This window comes from Lissotriton vulgaris, chromosome 2_1 (assembly GCF_964263255.1).
Source record: "Lissotriton vulgaris chromosome 2_1, aLisVul1.2, whole genome shotgun sequence".
NCBI classification, from domain to species: domain Eukaryota; kingdom Metazoa; phylum Chordata; class Amphibia; order Caudata; family Salamandridae; genus Lissotriton; species Lissotriton vulgaris.
In genome coordinates this window covers 1,731,502,284-1,731,520,682 of record NC_141687.1, presented here as the reverse complement: position 1 = coordinate 1,731,520,682, position 18,399 = coordinate 1,731,502,284, and the positions used below count along the sequence as shown (strand labels likewise).

The window sequence follows — 18,399 nt, the reverse complement described above, 5'->3', positions numbered from 1 at the left end:
ACTCGTGGTAAATAATTTATTTGTAAACCTTGAAGTAGGCTTGCCATGTTTGAGAGAGATGAGGATTATAACATGGGTAGGCTACAAGATGTCATCAGTTGCCATGCTCTTTTCTTTCTCTGGGGATCACTTTTTTAAAACCTAAAAATAGGTGCTCATGCTATGTATGGCCCCCATAAATTATTGACGCTGGACCCGCAAAAACTTGACATGCCGAATGCATGCATATAACAATGAATCCTCTAGCAGTACTTGTCCTATGATGATGGTCAGGCAATCACACAAAAAATTCAAAGAGCTTTTAGTTGTTATTTCATACGTATCCAGAAAATTGCTAATTGCTTGTCATTAAATGTTAAATGGACCATGGAATATCTGGGGAGTGTATCTGGGGGTTCTGAATTTCACTTCAATAGCTATCAACTCCACAAAGTAAATCAGTATGTGTTTAATGCCAGTAGCTTTAATCACATTCTTCTGAGGCAGCCATTAAGATAACATGGGGTGTAGAAAGGCCCATTAGGGATGACACAATGAGGCTTTTGATTTCTGACCACAGCAGCAAGAATTATCCATGCTCATTTACAATAACAAGATTGACACTTGCGTTGAGAGCTTCACTAAATAAAACTGGTACTCCGTGTGGAGTGGCAGAGGTTGATGACACGACCATGGCATGGAGCAAATCACACTCTTGTTTAGATTATTGCTTATGATCAAGGGCCAGAGTTATCTGAGGATTGTGGTCCATTGCATCACACAAGGTGCTGCAAGGGCAACACAGGCCTTAAAGCAGATATCCCAAGTCACGCAATGCCACCTTGCATGGTCATGTGTTGAATGGTATAGCTGGAGTAACACAAGGCCAGCACAAATTGCTGCCTGGCATTACTCGGCACCAGAAAGGTGCATTCCCAGATTTACCATGACCCGGCTGAGAAGCAACAAGGAACATATCTTTATTTCTTCTTGTTGTGTCCTCTTTCTAATTGTGCTGCATTTTACAGCATACTTAGTAAGAGAAAAACACTGCCAAGGATTTTATTTGCAGGAAGGTGCCCCTTCCTGCTCAAAAACAATGCTGCCTGCAATGTAGGCACCTTTACACCATGGCTTGAGCATGCTTGTGTTGGCTCTAGGCAGCACACATTGCGCCGGTGCAGGGAGAGAAGAGGAATATGCCATATCTTGATGCAAATGGTGCATTCCTGCTCTCTCGATTTGACTCAGCACAGTGCAGCGAGTTGTCTTGCTGTGTTTAGTGCTTTTTGGCTATTCACAAAATCTGAGTGTACATTGATTCCAAAAGAGTAACCAACACATCTTAACCAAATACAAGGGCCTTATGACTATATTTTCTAGAATATGTACAATTTTTGCTAATAATAAAATTATTCTAGTATTACCTAGCGGTTATTTTAGGTCTTTTCTTGTTTATCCTACTAGCTATCCAACGCTATCTGCTTTGTGCAAAACTACGTACATGATCTCATCCAAATATACACCTTAGCAAAGAAGCCCACTCAAACTATTAGCAATTGAGTCAGTATGAGGAGCAACCCAGTGATGCAGCATGACACCAATGTGGGTGAGAGTTTGCATCCTCCTAATATAACTTTAATTTGGGTGGTTTAGAATGATTTATAAAGTAAATGCCTTTAATTGAGCACAGATTCTCCAGGTTCTGAACTACTGAAACTGCCATTATATCACATAATGAATAATGTGTATCACAACCAACACACTCATTGTTTTAGTTGTCAGACTGATGATTGACTAAGTATGAAAGAAAGTGTGTAACTATCACATTTCAGAATTACAAAAAAAATGTGCTTATTTATGCTCTCCTAACTCCTGATATATTTTTCAATATTTGTAAAGTTCATTTGTTGATATTTACATTTTGTTGTGTTTCAAAAATCAAACATCTTACATCCTTTCATTTCAAACTCTCTGTACTCCGGAAATATTCCATCCACTTCCCTATTACAAAATCCTCTGTCTGTGGAGCCAAGTAAACACCAGTCTCCACAGTAAAAGAACAAGCGCCATTTGTCAGAAGATAGAGTCTGACACTTGACCTCTGCCTCTGAGCAAAGCAAATGGGACAAGGTCAACACAAAAAATTGAAAGAATCACTGTTACTCATTTACCTTCTAAAATCCAGTATGATTGATTTGGTGGCGGTGCAACACACCCCACACACTCACTTCCATTGCCTATGCTTGTAAATCTCTAGTGTCCAAAATACTAAAAAAAATCAGACCAAACGGCGCACCGGGCCCCAATGGCCTCCCAGGCCACTTGTTCAAATCAAACATTGAATTCTGGTCCGAAAATCTGACCCATCTATACACTGACTGCTGGCTAACGGGGGATGTGCCGGACTCATGGCGAGGCTCGCTCTTGCACCCAATCCATAAGAAAGGGACTAAATCGGATCCAACCAACTATCGTATGATTGCTCTCCTGGACATCGAGGGCAAAGCCTACGCCAGTGCCATCCTGAAGGACCTCACAGACTGGGCAAGCGAAGAAAATCTCCTGCCATTCTGTCAAACCGGCTTTAGACCAGGGTCCTCGACCGTAGATAATATCATTGCACTCTCCTACCTAGCCAATCAAGCGCGGGCGCGTAAAAGCCTACCATTATTCGCCTGCTTCATCGATTACTCAGCTGCGTTTGATGGAGTAGATCGCATCATCCTATGGAGAAAGCTGGTCCACTGGAACATCGACCCTTCTCTGTTAAGAGCGATACAATCCTTATATCAAAACACCTGGGTAAGAATCAAACTTTCAAGTGACTCTGCAACAGACAAGATTGAAACAAACTGGGGCTTAAAACAAGGGTGCGTGTTGGCACCCCTGCTGTTTAATCTATATACAGCAGACATGGAGACAGCCCTGTCGGGGGCCGCCTTAGCAACACCAAAGATAGGTGCAACCAAAATTCACTTTATGCAATACGCGGATGACCTCGTAATCCTGGATCACACAAAAATAGGGCTTCAAAAGGCACTCACCGCCCTGGCAACATACAATAACAAAAACAGGTTGGTAGCAAACCCGACCAAGTCAAAAATAGTTATCTTCGGACACTACCCCAAAAAAACAAGAGCAAAATGGAGCCTTGGCCACCTGACCTTGGACAGCACTCAGAAGTATACATACCTGGGGATCTCCTTTCACGAATCGGGGTTGTGTGGCACCCACCTAAAGCAAATTCAGGGCAAAGGGAAGACCATCACCTTCGCCCTATGCAAATTACAAGCCTCCTTACACAGCCCCTCATCAACTGCCATGCAAAGAGTCCTCAAGGCCAAGTTAATGCCGGCCCTCAATTACGCACAACAGGCATATCCAGGAAAACTGTACAAGGAGCTGGAAAAAATTCACTGCGGGGCATACAAGAGATTGTATCATTTACCAAAATGTACAAGAAACACTCTAATTCGCCTGGAATTCTCACTCAACCAACAAAAACTAGAAGAGATGGCAGCCTTAAGCAAATATTACTACTTAACAACAGCGGCACGTGACAACACACTGAAGGCCGTCTTGAAACATATCTTCATGGCACCCGGGAACCCCTGGTCAGCTACCATTGAAATGGCAAAAACCCAACTTAACCTGGCGATCGAGTCGTGGAATCCAGACCTTGTCAACTACACGACCATCAAACACGCGATAAAAAAGCAAGTGCGTGCCTGCTCCCGGGCCTTGGACCTTGAGTCTCTCGCAAAAAGAGCCTTCCATGAGTCTCTATGCTTGCCACACACTGCGCACAACCCCCGAAACCATCTCATGCAGGCCGTGGGTCTCCCAGCTCTCCAAAAGATCCTAGCCTACAGACTGCACCCCCTCCCGCTCAAAGAACTATACCATCCGGGAAATGCGGGCACGGGAGCTCAGGAATGCAGACTCTGCAACTACAAACGTGAGTCATTGGCCCACTTACTATTCTGCTGCCCTGCCTTACGTGCACCCCGCATCCTCTACCTCAGGCCCATCCTTAGGGACGCGGGGACACGCACAGCCAAGGAGGCAATCCAACATTTATACTCCTTGAGCATAGTAAAACAGATGGCCGCGTTCGGAAAGTTTATACAACAGACCCGGTCCGTGCTAATGGCAGCCAAGGGCGCACAGGAATAGAAACATTGTTGCTGGACACTGGGTGGCACTCACAGGTCCCTGACTGCGTGTGCCATTTTGAACTCTGAGAACTTTTTATAAATGCTTGCCCGCAGAAACATTTTTGGTTTTAACTTTTGTAATTTTATATTCTGGTTTTAATGTAATGGTTTTAAGTAACCACACAATAAAGTTATTCATTCATTCATTCAGCCTATGCTTGTAATATTGCGATAGGGCACCCGCAACAGTTTTGATGGAGTGCATCTAAATAAACTCCGTAGTATTATAGTAAAATAACACACCGTCCTTAGGTCTTAATGTTGTAATGTTTGTCTTACCGCATATTCCACATTTTCCAGAATACAGACTCGTTTTCGGGCTGTTGAAGAATGAAAAACATTTGCATTAACAGCACTGTAATTGACAATCTTGCACACTTTACTAGAAAGATACATTTTTATCTTGAATTGTGTGTGCCAAATGAACAACATCTATATATATTTGCTTTGTCAGGTGGACATTTCAGCAATATGTAAGGCAAGCTCATTAAAAGATCAAAATCCACATTTCACAAATAATTATATGACCATAATCAAATCAAGTCAAGAGATACTTTATTTCGGCCGCAGAAGGCCATAAAAGCACAGATAAAACATTTAAAAATTCAGTACAATTGATACTGATTAAAACAATTTCATACGCATTGAAATATGGGAACAATAGAATATTAAAAAATGTATTAAATATCCTGTTAGGCACTTAGGGGCATATCAGAAAGGGCTTTATCTCCGCTTTTTTGGCTTTAAAAGCTAGAAAAGCGGTGAAAAAAACATCGCCTTATTAGCAAGAGGGTGCTAACATGCATATTCGCATGTTAGCAACCTTTTGCACTATGCCTACCTTTGCATCTCTAATGAAGAATATGTTGGCGCAAATGGGCTCTGAGTTCTGACAGGATTTCTCTTGGCCACCAGCCATTGGACAAGACTGTTAAGCTGGGCTGCTATCTAGTACGTTTCAAAGGTAGGGGCTGCTGGTCCCCCAATCACTGTGGAGTGCTGCATTGTGCCTAGTGCCACACGCCTGCTTCCCATATGAAGTAAGGGAGGTGCTGCAGCGCAGTGATTTTCAGGAGGGTAAAACGCCTGCTACTATCAAAAATATGCGAAAGATTGGAGGGACCTGATTGCCTGTCCTACATTGCCACTCAGAGGTTAGCCGGATCATGGTAGACCCTTATCCCCAGGTATATCAAACAACGGTGTACCCACTGCAGGTACTCCAATCCCTCATGTGGGTCTCTGTTCGGTGCTGTAGGGAAGAGTCTGGGCTTCTGACAATTAACCTTCAACCCAGAGAGCAGGCAAATCTCTCCAGCATGTCCTGGCTACGTCTAGGTCTTTTTCTACATCACAAAGACACAATTGTGAATCATTTGCATATAGAGCTGTGCGGTGTTGATGGCCCCCAGTGCTGAAGCCCAAATAGCTAAAGTTTTTATGGCCAACATAAAAAGCAGACGGAACAAGGGACAGCTGCTGTGTTCGTCATTCCACCATGTCTCACAGATATGGTTTCCACAGTGCGAACTCTAGCAGTAAGATTCATGTGCAGCAGTTTTGTCCATGTCAGGAAGTGCCTTCCCAGTCCCATATGTACCAGCACATCATAAAGATAATGCTATTCTAAGCTGTTGAATATTTTCTCTGTTGACAGTGAACACCGTTGCATTTGCCAAATCGCAGTCTTCAGCATCTAATATGGCCAGTTGTCTTCTGATGTTTATGGCCATGTTATGGCCCGGTATGAAACCTGACTGGTCTGGGTGAATCAATTTGGGCAAGTGGGGCAGTAATCCGGTAGCCATTATTCTGCATAATATTTTAAGGTCGATGGTTAACATCGCGAGTGGCCTATATGCTGTGTGATAGTGCACCGGATTCTCTGGCTTCAGGAAGGGGTCTAAGAGCACTTTCCTTGTGATATCAAGCAAGCATCCTGGGTCCTTAGCAACGGCATACAAGGCAGCTGATCTGGGTGTCAATTTAGCAGAGTAGTTAGCATAAAATTCGTCCAGGAAACCATCTGTTGCCGGGGTCTTGTTGCAGGCCATGGGCCTTATTTATGAGGTCTTGCATCACTTTTAATGCAGCCGGTGCGTCACCTTTTGTGACGCACCAGCAGTGTAAAAAAATGTGCCACGTTGCGTCATATTTACAAAGTGACGCATCTAAGTAGATGCGTCACTTTGTAAACCCCTGCACCACATTATACCTGCGCCAGGTGTAATGTCTGCAGGGGGGGGAGTTCCGACAAAAGAAAGTGTCGTAGAAGTGATGTAGTTAAATCTATGAGATTTCACTGCTTCACTTCTAGGACGCAAATACGTCAATATCTTCACCTGCCTTATGGCAGGGGTAAGACTGACGCAGGCACATTTGAAATGGGAGTTGCCCATGTGAAATGACCCATTGCTGGAGTTGCGTCACTTTTGTGACACACTCCAGCAATGAGTCATTTTTCTGCCTACAGATACGTCAGAAATACTGGCGTATCTGTAACTCCTTGAGCAATGATGCGTAATATTGTGAATATGACGCATCATTGGTGTCGCAAGGAGGGTGCAATGAAAAGTGACACATCGCAGTTTTCATGCAGCGATGTGTCACTTTTCATAAATGAGGCCCCATATTTTTAATAGTCACTCGGATGGCCTGCGGAGTATACCCCACAGCTGCTCTGTCTCCTCTACCTCTAGGCACGGGAGGCACAGCATCCCAAGATACGTCGCCATGGTGTCATGTGCTGTAACACTTCTATATAGGGTTGAATAGCATTGAGCGAAGAGGTTATTGATCTCTGCTTGTGATTATTTTCTGTCCCCTTCTCTAGCCTCTAGTTCGACTATTGGGGAGCCACGTTTGGCTGCATTGACCAACCACGCAAGGAGGGATCCAAACTTGTCTCACTCACCATGCTTTTGGTCAATATATTGTTTAAAATTGAAGCATCCAAGGCATTCTGTTTGGGCCACTGCTGCTTCTTTAGCCTCCAGGAGTTAAGATTGTAATTTCATGCGTCCCAGCCTGTGAATTTCTATATCCTGTATGGCTTTTTCAGCATTGATCACCTTCCTCAATATGGTGTCTAATCGCCTTTGACTCCACTGTGTACTGACCAGGTAGGAGTGCCTTAAAGCCATTACATTCCACTTGGGGAGAGGAGGCCGTGCCATCATTGTCGTTAAAGTATTGAATTATTTTGTCTCTGATCACTTCTCTAAAAACCTGGTCCTCCCGCGACTCCAGTTTCAATTTCTAAGTAGGGTTCGACCGCCTACGCTGAGTCTACTGCAGGTGTAGAAGGGAACGGTTATGATCAGATACTGCCCGTGCCAGGTATTCAACAGAATGCACTATGATATGGATGTTTCCGGTGCAAAAGAATGTGTCTATGCAGATGTGGGCTTCATAGAGGTCAAAGAATAAATAGAAGTCCCAATCCTGTAGGTGTGTTTTCTTCCAGGAATCAACTAGCCCCCAGTGTTGCTGCCAATCCCCAGAAGGAGTTACACAGTGGAGGCTGAGATCTATCTAGTTGAATGTCTGCTACACAGTTATAATCTCCCCCCATTATGGTGGGAACTATTCAGTGGGATGCTAGAGAGCACGATAACGAAGGCACTCTGTGTTTGGAGCATATGTGTTCACTATAGATATGGCTATGCCTTCTAGGTGACCACACAATCATGAACCTGCCCTAAGGAATGGTTAAGGTATCAATACATTGGAAAAGTCCGCCCACCCTAATCCACGTCAAGACTCATCTGGCATAGGCTGAGTATGTGGTGTGGAAAGCCTGACCACTCCATCTATGCTGCAGTGCTAGTCCCTACTTCGCCGTGAGATGTATTTCCTTTAATAGTGATATGTGCACCCCTCTTCTAGTCAGGTAAAATAATTATTTGCACCATTTTGCCATAGTATGCATCCCACATATATCCCAGGAGAGGCATTTTAAAGTTAGAGGTACCGCCAGCTGCAATATAATGGCAGGGTGTGGGCATCCCGGCCCCTATTCTCGGTTTACTCTTAGCCCTGTTTAATCCCCTGCGTAGTACAGACATTGTATACAAAATTGTGTGGCTCCTAAATCTCCAACATGTTAACCAAAAACAAGTACCCCAACGCCCCCTTCCCAGGACAAGTAGGTGGTCACCTCCCATCCAAATAGTTAAACGATATCTAGATAAATCACATGAGTTCCCCCACGGTTCTTAGGGGGATGAGAATATCCAAATGATTTCCTCAGACATCAATACCTCCTCCAGTGTTAAGCAGGATTCGGCTCAGCCCAGGGAGTGAATTTTGGGTAAAGGTTTTAATGTTCTGCAGGACATAATGTAAGCCCAAAGATCAGCTCCCCTCCTCTATTCAGGATTTTAGATGAGGTCGTCGGACAATCTCAGGGTCACCTTGGGCAGCATGAGGCTGAAACTGCAGAGCTGGTGGAGCCTCAATGTGAATCCCAGTCCTACAGCTCAGCCACTCTCTCCGTTGTTAAGGGTCCAACATCACCACTTCCAGCATGTTCCATCTGCCGAGTTGTGCTTCAGCTTGCGTAGGAGCCACAGAACTCCACGACGATCTTCTGTGCCTAGATCAGGAGTACCGCATAAGTTCAATTGGGGCCTTCTACTGGGCCCTGGTTGTGGGCACTGGTCCAGCCAAACCCATATCTCTTGCACAGATTGGAGGAATTTAGTACCATCAGGCGCTGCAACTTATAATTGGTACAGAAATAGCATCACATAAGGAAGGCCTTGCTGCTGCAGCTTCTTCGTAACGTCCTGAAACGTGGCTCTCTGTTTTTGTACTTCTTGAGAGAAGTCCGGGAATATCTGTAACACTGCATTTTTAACTTGGCGAACTCCTTTACGGCAAACTTGCGCTAGGATGTGATCCCGTTCCTTGTAGTAAAGTAAGTTGGCTACCACTGGTCTCGGTGGTGACCCCAGCAGCGGTGCCCTAATCTGTACCTGATTGGCGCGTTCAAGAGCAAAACACTGGGAGAGGCCCTCTGGTGGCACCTCCTCCTGCAGCAAATGCCCAAGGTCGGGTATCATGCTGGTTTGATCAATTTTCTCAGGCTGGCCTATCACTCAAATATTGATCCGGTGGGAGCAGCTTTCTGCGTCTACCACCCTGAGCTCCAGGGCACGAATCTTGGTTTCCATGCTAGTTATTTGTTCTGTCATCGAGGTGAGTGTGGATGACAATTCCATCAGTGCTCTTTCAGTAGTGGTAACTCTCTATGCCAGGCACCTAAGGTTGTCTCCCAAGAGGCCAAGATCAGAGCTTAGATTGCCTATTTTGGTTTCCAGAGCCATCCTATATGCTGTGATAGTCCACAGTATGTTCTGTAGTGAGGGATTTCCTTCTGTTTCCAGTATCTGAGGCACTCCCTCGCCATCTGGTAAAGACCCAGTGGTTCCCTCAGGATACGGGTCCCATCTGCGGGTGGAATTACCCATGCTTTCGAAATATTTCACAGATCTATGAAATGTAGGTTTCATTATTATAGTAGCAGCCTCTACACACTCTGTAGAACTTGACACCAGTGCTTTGTAACCCTTGACTCTCTGGAGTCTGAGCAGGGGAGAAAGGGAATTCAAAACCAGATGTGGAGGGAAGAATATTCCATTTCAAAGGCCGATATAAACAATGGACCATCAGACCAACTCTTTAGTTCCATCCTAGACCTGAGGAGGACCCCCAGAAGGAGTAACTTGTACTTCAGAGGATTGCCTCACTCCTTTAGGCCTGCATTTTATTTCCGAAGGCTGTCCTGCTCCTACCAGAGGACTGCCCTGCTGCTTGAAGCCTACCTTGTACCCTTAGAGAACTGCCCTGGTGCTTTAGACGTGCCTTGCTACATTACCCCAGGACTACTAGAGTGACTCCAAGTGGTAGTTGCCTGTCCTCCTGAGCTGAGATTCAGTGACACAAAAAGCTCCAACAATTTGAACACTGCACCTAGACCCTGCTTGGCGTGAGTCCCAGCCGCCCAAAGTGGTGTCCACCCAGTGCTGGACACTTGAAAGTTGTGTTAAAGATGCAAAAAGAGCTCAAGACAGAAACTTGGGACCTGGAAAAAATTTCACCAAAAAGTGACCAGAGAACCAACAGAAGACCGGGACCTACCTATTCGCCGATTTGCCCATGTACATTGATAGTCAGCCTGACTTTGTGGTAGCTCCGCCTCCGTTCTTCTTCACAACCTCAACGAACACAAGTCGAGGCTGAGCCCAATCCATTCCATGTATCCATACTCAATTGGGATCAGCCATTAGTTTCGACTTTATTCCAGTCCCATGAGACTAGATGTCCATGTTGTCACTTTGATCTTTTAGGTGCTAGTTTTCACAATTTTTTTTAACACATTTATAACATTGGATTTTTGTAGTTTTAGTCTCCTTTTATGTATTAACATTTTCTCTATCTATTTTTCTAAATTTGTGTGTAGTAAGTCTGTAAGTCTATTTTTTAAACACTCATATATTTATGTAGACCTTGGAAAACAGTGTGAATTATTCAGAATGTTAGATTAGCTTGGTGGCTGTCCATCTTGGGAGTAACATGAAACAGTATGTTCAGAGAGGCCTGCCTTTTACTCCTGACGTTATCACTGATTTCATCCATTAAATTAGTCTTTACACCGTTCTCAGTGGCTCAGTACTAGAGCTGTGTTTGTATGGTCGGACTGTAGAGTATCTGTTGAATACTAAATCGGACCATAGGTATTGGCTGCGAGAGAATTAGAACTTACTGCAATTAAAAGTAGGGCAGCAGCCAGCTTCATCTGACGGGACACAGGCGAGTTCAAAGCCTTTTGGACAGCTTGTCTCTTTTTCTCTGCAGGTTTGATGTGTGCATCCTGTGCATAGAAAAACATAATGCATTATTAATTATATCATGCATCCATGAACTGTGTGCATCGAGACAAACAGGGAAATTGGGGTTACAGCGACAAACTGCTTAAATGTTTTCACTGTCCTTTTGTCTACTTTTTTGCGTGTATCACTAGTGCTGACCAATACCTTTGCATTTACTGTCCCAGGTGAAATAGTGCTGCGTTGTGCTTCAGCAAATCCCTCAGTAGCGCAGAACAGATACCCCTAAATGATAGCCACTACTATTAAAACTTGGGCCACAATAGTCTCTAGGGGCCTGAAGACTGTTCTTTTTACCCACCTTAATAGTACTCATTTTGTGCATCCTCAGGACGATGAAGGCTGATTTACACTGATTTACACTGAGCCCCGTTCTAACATAGGTCATAAAGGCCGCTAGGCCGATGGCCAGTAAACGGAGCTCTCTCACTGGTTTTATGGAATAGTAAGAGCACAAACAATGGGAAAGTGCGGATACACCCAGGGACATTATAGGGATTTTGGGGGCCCTGGGCCAATCATATTTTGGTGCCCTCTGTTCAGACAGCTTTGAATTCATGATCCAATTTCAGCTCTTTCATGCCCTCTTTGGCAGGCACACTAGTGCAAATTCTAAATATGGTTACATCTAATATTCAGGGGTAGTGGCCTGTGTTTTCAATATTGTAACACAGCAGTTCACAAATATTACTGTACATAATCTCCGTGACACCGTCCCATTTAAAAAAAAAATTTGAATAAATCTTTTTATTTGCAAAAAGAACTAAATATTGTGGTCATCACACACAAGGACTATATTTGTTACATGATGTCTGTAGAAAATCACAGGTTTCACACATCTACCATATTACAGTTAATCTCGGGATTACGTCTATTACAGTGGAAATCATAATACAGTTAGCTCGTCAATGGGTGTAATGTGAGTGGGTTCCCCAATGTTACCAGGATAATCGTTCCAGTTGGACCACACCGCAACCCACTTTCGGGAACATCCCCGGGCCATATACACTGTCTTCTCTTCGAGCATGCACCAATCCATATCCGTCTTCCAGGAACTGAGTGTTAGTGGTATGACTGCCCCCCATAGTCTCGCTAAGTTTCTCTTTGCAATCACAAGCCCTAACGTCACCCATATTTTACCTTTCGATGAGAGGTCGGAGGGCTCCCAGATATTAAGAAGGCACCTCTTAGCCTATGGGCGCAGTTCCACCCCCCACACCTCACGCATGCAATTGAATACCCATGTCCAGTAGATCTGTAGCATCTGGCACTCCCAAATTATGTGTAAGAAGGACCAACCTCCCCACACCCCCTGCGACAGAGTCCATCTTTGCTGCGGCCTATCAGGACCAGCCTAATGCCAGAGATATAAACTTGGTGCAGGATGTTCAACTGGATCAGTCTAAGCTTTGCTGAGATTGCTATTTCCCTGGGGGATGCAAGCGCCTCACGCCATTCTTCATCATCAATTTCGAATCCATCTGCCTCCCATTTCCCACTGAGGGCTAGCAACGGATCCGGGCGTGGTTAATGAGTTTTTTGTAAGTGAGAGAGATAGCCCGCTCCGGGAGGTGGCCTAAAGCAATCTGTCCTCGAGTGGGGAGGACTCCGGGAGTTGGGTCCCTGGGGGAATGTTGGCTTGAAGTGCGTGCCTGACCTGCATGTAGGGGAAGTGTTCTGTTTGAGCTAGGTCATAAGTGTGTTTTAGACTCTCAAATGGATTTACCCCGTCCGGGCCCCATATATCCTTGATCCGAGATATTCCTATCAGGTCCCAGTTACGGAATCCTTTTGTGCAGCTAAGTGTGCCCAGTATTTCTGAGGCCCAAAGTAGCGTTGCTAGTGTGAGTTTGTCAGCCCAACCCAGTTTCTTTTGAACTATGTGCCACAACTGTACGGAGTGCTTTGTAGGTCCCGTGATGTGGTACCTACCTGGCCTAGAGTAAAGGGCAGCCTCAAAGTTCCCACCCAGACGGAGCCATTTATCCATTCCATACCCAGGATAATTCCCAGCACAGTATGTACCCTGGTTGATTGCCGAGAGATGTGCCGCCCAATAGTATTTCCGGATGTCCGGGAGCGCTATCCCCATATCAAACCACCCAAGCGTGAGTTTCTGTAAGGAAATTCGGGGCATTCCAGTCCAGAGAAGGTCTCTCTGGGTGGCCTCAATGGCAGCGAAGTACCTTTGCGGCACTAAGTCCGGGTAGTTTTGGAGGGCGTAAAGAAACCGTGGCAGTGCCATCATTTTAAATAGCGCTGCCCGGCCCAGCAAGGACAGCGGGAGCTTTTTCCAGGTGACAGTGTCTCGCTTGAGCCTTTGTAAGGGCGGCAAGAGATTTTGCTCGTATCGAGTGGCCCACTACTTGGAGATGAAGACTCCCAGGTATGTGAAGCCGCCTGTAGCTATCTGAACCGGGCAGCCACGCGGAATCAGAGGGGGGGTGCCATGCAAGACATAAAGGAGTGATTTTCCCCAGTTGATGCTATAGCCTGAGTACTCTCTGAAGCTATTAAAAATGTCTAGTGCCGTTGCGATTGACTCCTGGGGGTTTGTAAGGTATAGGAGGATGTCGTCCGCATATAGCGAAATCCTGTCCTCCCATCCGTCCGCCCATCGGAGCCCCCTCAGGGAGGGAGTCTGTCTAATCCAGGCAGCAAGTGGTTCTAGGGAGAGGTCAAAAAGCAGGGGTGAGAGCAGGCACCCCTGTTGTGTCCCCCTTTCTAGTGTTAAGACCTCTGAGATTTTGTTATTAACCACCACCTGGGCTAAAGGTTTGGCACAGAAGAGATGCACACAGCCGATAATGTTCCGAAAACCGCCATCATATACGGCCACTCTAACGTGTCAAACGCCATTTCTGCGTCCAGTGACACAAAGACGGCATCCCCATGTAGCAAGTGGCAGCGTCCCAACACTCCATGGAGACGGCGCAAGTTAAGCGCCGTTTTACGGTGGGGCATAAAGCCCGACTGATCCGGGTGTACCAAGGCATTTAGGACCAGTTTGAGCCTGTTGGCAAGCACTTTGGCCAGGATTTTCAGCTCAGCATTTAACAGTGATATTAGCCTGTAGGAGGCACTCAATTCTCTAGGTTTTCCCTCCTTAGGGATAGCCACAATCGTGGCTATTCGCTGGTCCTTCGGCAGTATGCCCTGTTCTCTACTATCCTCGAACATATGTTTCAGGTTTATGCCAAGGCTGTCAGGCTTGAGCTTTTTAGAGCTCAATCGGAAGACCATTGGGCCGGAGAGCCTTCCCAGGGCCGAAGGTCATGGATGGCCTTGACCAGCCTCCAAAGCCTCCTGTTCTTCACCAGAAAGGGTGGGCAGATTAATGTCGATCAGTAGGGCCGAGGAATGCTCCTCCGATCGCTCCAAACCCCTAGTGTATACCTTTCGAAAATGTTTCGCGAACTCCCTGACAATCTCTCGGGGATTCGTAATGACGGCCCCTGAGTCCACCTTAAGCTAGGCCACTACTTTCTGCGCCTGCTGCTTCCTGTCCAACCAAGCTATTAACTTGCCCGGCTTGTCTCCCTGGTCATATAGTCTTCCCTCCCTGTCTCTCGCCAAGGTTTTTGCAACGTCAGTGGCTAGGGCCTTGTATTCCGCAGCTTTTAGTTGAATCTGGTGGAGCGTGTCTGGATCCCCACCATTATGCGCAATGCCCTCAAGCGCCGGAAGATCATTTTCTATGGCAACGATCTGCGCTTCTCGTTCTTTACGGTATCCAGCGATCGCTGAAAGAGCCTCCCCCCTCAGCACCGTCTTCAAAGCCTCTCACAAGACTACTGATGATTCCACAGTCCCCACATTCTCCACGAAGTATCGGTCAATTGGGTGAGACAGTTTCTTTTTAGTGTCCTCACCCAGGCGTTGATCGGCTCTAAACACAGCCCTCCCTCCGACTGTCACGTGGGCCCACAGTGGGGATTAATGGCACGTGTTTCCCATCAGGTGGGTTTTCTGCAATAGAACTACATCAGGGAGGTGCCGCTTAACAAACTGTAGCACAATACTTCTCTTGAGTTTGTCCCCCAGCCCATTGACGTTCCTGCTAATCACCTTTAGACTTTTATCCCACTTCATAGCCATCCACACAGACGACTGCCAATCTATTCCTGCCCTTCCCAACACAAGGATCTAGAACATTTGCATGCTCTCGGTGTGACCTTACCAAACTTCCCCCCCACCCCCCCACCCCACAACTACATCCCCTCCCCATCCTCCATCCTGAAACTGGTGTCCCCCCCCTCTACCCTCCACCCTGCTTCCCTGCTCCGTAGGCTTTGAACTACCAATATCCTCAATTAGCAGAGCACCTTTCGTCCAAACCAACCCAGGAGTGAGGAAACCTCCCCCCTCCCGAAGAACCTGCTTAAGACGGAAAGTGCCGGCTCGAGCTCCAACCGCTACACGTGCCCACCCCCGTAACATAACAAGTTGCTAAAGATGCATACACTCCTCAAGGATTGGACCACAATCACACAAGGTGTAGTCCCCCCAGTCATTGCTCCGACCCCTCCAAGATCGTTGTGGGCCACATGGCTGTAAAATGGTGAGGTCTACCACAGTCTCAGCCTAACTCTATCCCAGGCCAAACGTATTTGTAGGATTAAGTAACATCCCCCCCAATATCCAAGAACCCACAAGAGAAGTTGGGTCCCAGAGGTTTGTACAGGAGCATACAATACGTTACAGTTCTTGGGGGTCCACGTCGACAGTTTCACCTCCTCTAGTGGCCAGCCGCATCTCAGAGTCCCCCATTTGGGGCTAGCAGACCTCGATCGCCAGGAACGTTGACTCGTTCTTTCCACATCTGATCTATCCTGCAGAGATCTCAGTGAGACAGCCTGATTGTCTCTCCAGGCACCTCCCTCCATTTGGTCAGAAGATCGCGACAACTCTCTATCAAGCCAGTCTTGAACGTCTGAAGGTACAGTAAAGAACAAAGATTTGTCCCCTGCAATAACCTTGAGCTTGGGGGGAAAGAACATCATATATTTGATTCCTCTATCTCGCAGTGCTGCCTTCACTCCAGTAAATGAGCACCTTTCTCGTTGCACTTGGGGCATGAAGTCCGGGAAGAATCGGATTGTGGCATTCTCGTATTGCAGGTCACCCGTTCTGGCGGGCAGTCTGGAGGATAGCGTCCCTATCCCTATAGTTTAGGATTTTCTCTATAATTGTCCTGGGTGGCGCTCCCGGCTTGGGCTTAGGGATTGGTGCGCGGTGAGTGCATTCAATGGTGAAGATTGTGGAGAGGCGCTTAAGTTTCAGGTGGGTGAGGATCAGGTCTTCAAGAAAGAGTTCCACACTAGGCCCCTCCGAATCCTCCAGAACGCCTACCACACGAATGTTGTTTCTGCGGACCCTCCCTTCTTGATCCTCCAGCTTCAGGGCCACAAGGCGGTGTTGGTGTACCAGGTCTTTCACTCTTTGTTAGAGTTTCTTCGAGGAGGTCTGGAGCTCCCTTATGTCCGATTCATTGGCCTTGGCCTTCTCCGATGTTTTGCTGAGGTTCGTACGGAGAAGGTTGACTTTGATGGAGATTTTGTCAATTTTCGTCTCCAAGTTAGTGCCCAGTGTCTGTATCGCCGTCATAATCAAAGCCAGGGACGGTTCTGTAGATACCGCCTGATCTCCCGATGCACCCCCAGTCTCAGGGGTCGCCAGCTGGACTGCGTATTTGTCCAGCTTGTTAGTTTGTGCGGCAACAGTGTACTTTGGTCTCATGGTGGTGGCCCACTCACCCTGCCCGCAGCTTTCAAATGTTCCTCTTCAGCCCACTGGAGAGCCAGCCAGACGCCAGCAGGAGGCCACAGGGCCCGTCCCAGGGTTCTTTCACTCCCAGTGGTGGCTGTAACTCTTAGCTACCTTTCCCTTCGACCGCTCAGTCGCCGTCAAGAAGTGCGGTCCTCTTCAGCCAGTCTTTGGGCCCACCCGTCTGTTTCCATGCACCGTGCGTGCTCCAGGTTGCACCATAAGACAGTCTGTGTAGCCCCTGCAAGGTGCTACGCCTTCTCAAGCGGTGGCCTTCTGGCTGCGGTTTGGACCTTTGGCCTCACTCTCTCAATTCACCTTCTCACCCACACTGGGGTCCCGCGGTGCTCCCACACTCTCCACTGTACAAAGTGGTGGCCCCCAGGACCAGGCAGCAGTATGGCACATGTGTCGGGGAGTCTCTGTTGTGGGGCCGATGTAATCTTCCCGGCGCTCACACCCAAGCACACACCACTCCTCCTTTCAAGGTCATCAGGGCAAGACTCTGCAGGACAGAACTGGCTCTCTCAGGGGGCCCTCTGAAAGGCTGGACCATCGGCCAGAGCCCTCTTTGCCCATGCCTTAAAACGCCTCTGGATACACCGAAAGCGCTACATTGCAAATATATATAACCAAGCACATGCAGAGCAAGCCCAAAGCGGCCGTAGACTGAAGTCTTTAGGATAAAGTACGTGTGCCTCCAGGACCGAGGCAGTGTAAGCTCCTCCCACATGATCGCCAGGGGAGTGACAGTGTATATATCGATCATGCATCATTTCCTCCTGATCACCTGCGGATCACAGAATACGACTTCAGCTTTTTGAGACATTTCCCCCGAAAATGAGGGCACGAAATCAGCAGCTGCTGTTGCCCTCCTGCTCTCTTCATAGTATTGACGTTGGTTTGAATTATTCCACTTCACGGCCTATCACAGCCACGCCAGTGACACGCTCCAGAGGATTCACACCGGAGGTTGAGGAACGTCTTTGAGTCAGGAGATCTTTCTTCAAGTGACAAAGTGGCTCGAAAAGCAACAATGCTTAGACTAAAAGATTGTCCTTCAATAGACAGGATCTGAAAAGTAAATGTCTTTCACTTTAATCACAGAATTCCACAACTTCAAAATCTTATTTGAAAACCTAGATAAAGTGAGGGCAAGGGTAATGCGGTGGTGTAAAGGTGATCCTGGACACTTTCCATTCAACTGCAAGATCTATATTTCACATTTTGCTCTTAAAAGAACAAACAGAGCGGCGCACAGAACTGTTACTCTTTAGATGAACTGCTTGAATGGGTAACAACACTCCTAATATCAGCTCTTGATCCAATATTAGGGTCCAAAATAGAATGACGTCCTTGTCATTTATGAGATTGTGAGAGAAAGGAATCAATTAAATGACTGAGCTGGATTTACAGAATGATATTTAGATGGTGTCAGACAGATTTCAACTATCCGCTTTCATACATGGTTGTTAAAGGTCTGCCCTTGCATCTTTTGTAGCACACGCTCTTTCCCATTTCTGCACATTTTTCTTGAAGAC

General features: G+C 46.6%; 1 protein-coding gene across 1 annotated transcript in view; it reads right to left on the bottom strand.

Moving 5' to 3' along the window:
- Window positions 1-18,399, bottom strand: part of LOC147733204 (intestinal mucin-like protein) — a 203,123-nt gene that overhangs the window by 70,584 nt on the left and 114,140 nt on the right. The window contains exons 7-8 of the mRNA XM_086956021.1: window positions 10,969-11,076; window positions 4,479-4,519 (exon numbers count right to left, since the gene is read on the bottom strand). Of these exons, the coding sequence (XP_086812147.1) occupies window positions 4,479-4,519; window positions 10,969-11,076 (149 nt within the window). The remainder of the gene's footprint in view (window positions 1-4,478; window positions 4,520-10,968; window positions 11,077-18,399) is intronic.